General features: G+C 36.1%; 1 protein-coding gene across 3 annotated transcripts in view; it reads right to left on the minus strand.

Annotated features, from left to right (window-relative positions):
• Positions 1-5,495, minus strand: part of MLLT3 (MLLT3, super elongation complex subunit) — a 238,100-nt gene that overhangs the window by 103,446 nt on the left and 129,159 nt on the right. For all 3 annotated transcript variants that reach the window (XM_011365354.2, XM_023533722.1, XM_023533723.1), the window contains exon 3: positions 144-226. In XM_011365354.2, the coding sequence (XP_011363656.1) occupies positions 144-226 (83 nt within the window). The remainder of the gene's footprint in view (positions 1-143; positions 227-5,495) is intronic.

Raw genomic sequence — 5,495 nt, forward strand, 5'->3', positions numbered from 1 at the left:
AGCCAAAATTCCTAAAAGATACATTTAACTTTTATTTTAAAATCATCTAGTGATAGACATGCTTATACATAAAAATTATTTTAAACATTATTTGGTTAATGGGGGATCTTCTATGGAAAGATTAATGGGCAAAGATTACATACCTTGTTTTTAAAGTAAACCTCAATTGGCAAAATGAAACCAGCATACCCAGATTCTTCTACTTTGTAAGGTGGATCTTTGCACACTGCAACATCAAAAAGAGAAAACAGGTGAGATGAGCATAAGACAAAAATACATTCATCTTTCTTTTCTATAAAAATAAAATCGTATTCTACCATGTAGATCATCCTCAACTTTCACAGCCCTTTTCCAAGCACTCATCTGCATCTCTGATCTACCCTTTATTTCTTCTCCAGAATCTATAATTTTCCTATGTAAAGCAAATACATGAGTTATTTATTTATTTTTATCATTTTATTTTATTATTTAATTCTTTAATGTCACCACATATTTGACCCCTTTTACCCCATCTACCTTCCTCCTCCCCACTCTCCTGTGAGTTATTTATTTAAATCTTGATGAGGGCAACTCATCATAGTCAAACATGGTCATTAATGACTTGACTTCAGTTGTTATTACCCCACCCTAAAGTTTTAGGGAAACTGAGGGCAGTTCCTTGTGACCCAAAGTTTGAAAATCTCCAAATGAAAGTATTGTCTATGTCTAGTCTTTGATGTAAATCACTCTACCCCTAAACCCCTCACTTCTCTGAGATATTCTGATTTCTATGCCAAAAAGTGGCAGGACCACCCTCCTTCCTTAGAAAATCCCAGACCCAGATTCTCCCAATACTATTGGTGCCCATGAAGTCACAATCCTCCATTCCCCGCCCCCACCAAAAGAATGCTTATTTTTAAAATCTATTCACATCATAAGAATATGTAAGAAACAATAAGGCTTCTATATTTCCTATAAAGAGAGACTATTAGGCAAGAGTAGTTAGGCAAGCTCTTCGGAAATGAGAGACACCCTAAAAAGTTAAATATGATTTTACCCCACTAAAATGTCCATTAAATCAAAATCAATCACAGCCAACTGAAATTATCCTACTTAAGACTGCATTTGCTGGTACCAAAAAGAAGAAAAAATGTACATGCTGAACCTGGTAACTCAAGTCCACTATAACAGGGCTCCAGCCTACCTTTTCAGCCTTCCTCCTTTTGTCACTCACCAAACCCTCTTGTGCTTCATTCAAATGCATCAATTCCCTCAAATATGCCCAACTATGTCCTGTCCCTGTTATTTCTTCCATCACATCTTGATGCTCTTCTTAGTAACCCCTGCTAGTCCAAATTCTAATTTCTTCACAGTGCCTTTCCAGACCACAAAGTACTATCATCCCTTTATCCTTCCAAATCATTAACTGTCTGAATCACTGGTTTGATACTCAACAGATTTCCTTAATACTATTTATTCGGAAATCTTATGTGTAATTTCCTTTCATTCTTCAAAGACAGAAACATTTACCTCAGAAACATAGTGTCAAGGGCTCAGGCAAACCTGGGTGCCAATCTGGGATCCACCTCAGACTAGCCAGGTTACCTCTAGAAAGTTACTCCAATTCTCCCTTTAAAAGAGAGAACACCATCTATGCATCTCTAAACATAGCTGTCAAAATGCCAAGAGACTATGTGGGGAACTATAAGTGTGAGGCTAATATAGACAGTGATGATGATGATGTACATGAAAACCAGTTAGATGTTCCACAAGCACAAATATGGTTACAAAAAGCTATGCTGAAGATAGGATTTTAACACCTGATCATCTCCTTTAGCCCACCTTAGAATCATTTTCCCAAATTGACATTGGAAGAAGTTAATCAAGAATGAGGCATCTTATCTGACCTTACAAGTTTCTCTAATAAAATATGAAAAAGCGAAAGGATTCAGAGTGGCATCAGTCCTTCATCCACTGACCACCTGCCAATCTGTCATGAATATTCCAATATTCTGAACACTGTGGGGTGGGGATGGGTAATGCCACTAAATGTACTAAGCACCCCTCACCCCACCCCAGCCAGAATACCAGTATTCCACCCACAATCTTTTCAGGCTGCAAAGCCCCTTTTCAGAACAGTAGTTTCAATGTCCAGGTTGTTTGGGATTAATGATGCCAACGTCATTTGAAGGATGTTTATTCTGTGGGTTGCTGTACATGCCAGAGAAGTTATAGCTGTTCTTCTATAAACCCTTTTGTATAATTCATTTTCTCTATTCTGCATGCAAATTGCTCCTATTATAGGAAACAGCTGTTAGTGAGCATATCCTATAGTTGAAAGTCTTAGAGATTTTTTCTACCCTCAAAAGGAAATGATCTGTTATGTATTAATATTCCATAGGAGTCTTGTTTTATAAGAAACTATTTACCAACGCATACCTCAATTATTTTAAATGTAATACTTTCATAAATAACAATGAACAATACCCATAGAGTACCCTGAGTTCTTAATTAGAAGCAAACAATATTTTATACACAATAAGCATACCAGAAAATCAGTAGCAACACAAAAACAAACATACTTTTAATCTGAAGAAATTCAAATTAGGGGAAGTAGTTTGCTTATTTTATTTATTCAAGTATCTTATAACCAGAATCGTTAACATGAGTTCCTAATCTAGTTCTTAAAAAGAAACAGGAGTTAAAACTAAGAAACATTTTAGCCAGTGAGGATAGTATATTAGACATAAAGCAATTATTTTTAAACTAGTACAACCACATTTAGAATCTCCTTCTGTCAGTTTACAACCCTTCTTCATTATGAATTCCTTTTCTGTGATCACTGACCACTGTCACCTTTATAAAATCTAAGCATCTTAAACCCTTCAAGTCATTCATCCTCTCAATTATTCAAGAATGAGATAATCCTTAAGACCTATGTAATAAAAGGCCAAATTTCAGAAGTTATGAAATGGATAGTCATCTTTGGAAAGCCATCTAATTTTTTTAGGTGAAAATAAAATGGGAGGATTAATAATCTTTAAACTACGTAAATTAATTCATTAGAAATCACAAGGAAGCTCTTATTCCTGTCAAAATCCAGCCCAGATATTAGCTCTTTCAGAATGTCTCCCTTGTTCCTCTTCTAAGCTTCTCTTATTGTACTTATCAGGCTGTTGCACTTATCGGGCTGATGGAGAACATTCATTCACCTCTCAGGCTTCTCCACCAAACTGACCCTTGAGGTCAGCAACCCCATCATTATTCATATCTGAAATTCTAGGCACTAACATTGAGCCAAATACTAGGTGCTCAATAAATGATTGTTGAATTGAATTTTGAAAGATTCATGTCACCCTTCACTAATTTACCATTACTCCTTAGCTTTCTAGGACCAGCCATGAGTTGATAGTAGCCAGTCACATTCTTCTCCAAATTCTCTACAATCAACATAAACTTTTAAAAATTGGTATGGGTGATAGAATGTGTTGCCATAGACAAGTCTTCTCTTGGTAAGCTGGGCAGTTATCTTGTCTGCCCACAGTTCTTTATTAAATAAGAATCAATTCGGTTTTTTGAATTGCATTGAAAAAAAAAAAGCAACAGGTTAAAACAGATCAAAAATATGACTCAAACATCGCCCGGTGTTATCTTTAATCCTTTTTCAGGGAAACGAGGTGACACAAAGGGGGAAAATATGGTAACTGGTTCTAATTCTGACAATACCACATTTTAAGAAAATAAGTTAAATTATGCCAGAAGATCTCCAATGTCATTTTGAAACACTATATAGCCATAATTACCACGCCCCTTCTCCTCTCCTTCCACACATTACAACTCATATACCCCAAGGCTCTAAGTCAGAGACACTTTCAAAACTCCCTTTGTCCAAGTAAACATATGTACCATGCAGGACTTCCAGCATACAACACCCAAATTTCATGCCTCAGAGGATCAGACCAAAGTTTTTGGAAATAATGAGTAACTGAGTTTTTTCCCTAAAATAGCTTTTCAAAAATAATAGGTACAATATAGACCCATATTCATAATATGAAGTATTATGCTGTGCTTGGTACAGAAAAACTAATGCTCAGATGAATAAGTGAATTCGTGTTTATATAATAATTATATATACAATAGATAAATTTAATTAAAAGATACCATTTTTAGCACTTAAAAAAAAGGAAAAGAATAAACTCTTCCAGACCCATAACACCCTCATTTAAGAATTTAAATATTTCATTAGGCAACTGTTTTTTCCCTAATCCTTAGGAAAACAGCTGGTAGATGCGTCTCCAAAGCCTCTCTCCAGTGTGTTTTCTTAGACACAATGATTTATGCTCATCTGAATACTTTCGTTAAGGACATGGCCCAGTTGCCCATTGATAATTTCTGGTTTTACTTTATTTGCTATGCAGAAAGCTTCAAGAAGGAAACACACCAAACTCTATGTATAGACTGGTTATTACCACTGCTTTATGCCAAATGTCCCTTCCAGCTTGAGCGTTTGGGCTCCTTCCCTTACTGTTGTAGTTTCACCATACCAGAGCCCTCATGAAGAGTGAAACTGGGTGCTGCAAGGCTCATGTCTCTGCCCCCAACTGTTTTGTGTGAGCATTTGGAAGTGTAGGGCTAGCATCTAGCAGTCTAAGCACCACAATGCCACTGAACATGGCCAAGCCTTTACACTTGTGACATTATGAAAACAACAAAAATCAACAGTTGGGTTTTGTTTTTATAAGCGCACACACACACACACACAAATATACACAAAAAGATCCGTTGTTGCTTCTATTTAGCCCATTTCAAAACATATATTTCTAAACAACAAAAAATATTTTCCCCCTTTGTGTCACCTCGTTTCCCTGAAAAAGGATTAAAGATAACACCGGGCAACTTTTGAGTCATATTGTTGATCTGTTTTAACCTGTTGATTTTTTTTTTTCAATGCAATTCAAAAAACCGAATTGATTCTTATTTAATAAAGAACTGTGGGCAGACAAGATAACTGCCCAGCTACCTTTCATAAAGTTTTTAAAAAACAAACTAGACATAGTTAGCTAACTGGGCAGATGTGGAACACCCTTGCCTACTTCCTCAGGATTCACCATTCACCAACTCAAATAGCATCTTCTCTGGAGGGGCTTCTGCCATTTTCCAGAAGGAAAATGGTAGTTTCCTTCTTCTGAGTTTAACCCTTTTTCTCATTGCATCGTACTTGTTAATCCTAACATATACATTACTAATAAATTCCATCCTCAATTTAATTCTGTGTTTTCCAAGAACTAAGGCTATGTCTAAGGCCTCTTCTCATCTCTGAACTCTGAAATTGAGTTAAATTAATGAAATATGACTTTAGTAAAAGCTTCAAAGGAAGAGATGGAGCAAGCGGGGCAATCAAGAAGAAAGGCCAGGATGGCTAGCAGAGAGTATGAGCAAAGGTATTAGGAAAGTAAAGCAGCATTATGGATTGGTCAGTATAAAGAGAAACACAGAAAATAATGAAGAAAGAAACA

This window comes from Pteropus vampyrus, unplaced genomic scaffold, assembly GCF_000151845.1.
Source record: "Pteropus vampyrus isolate Shadow unplaced genomic scaffold, Pvam_2.0 Scaffold109, whole genome shotgun sequence".
NCBI classification, from domain to species: Eukaryota; Metazoa; Chordata; class Mammalia; order Chiroptera; family Pteropodidae; genus Pteropus; species Pteropus vampyrus.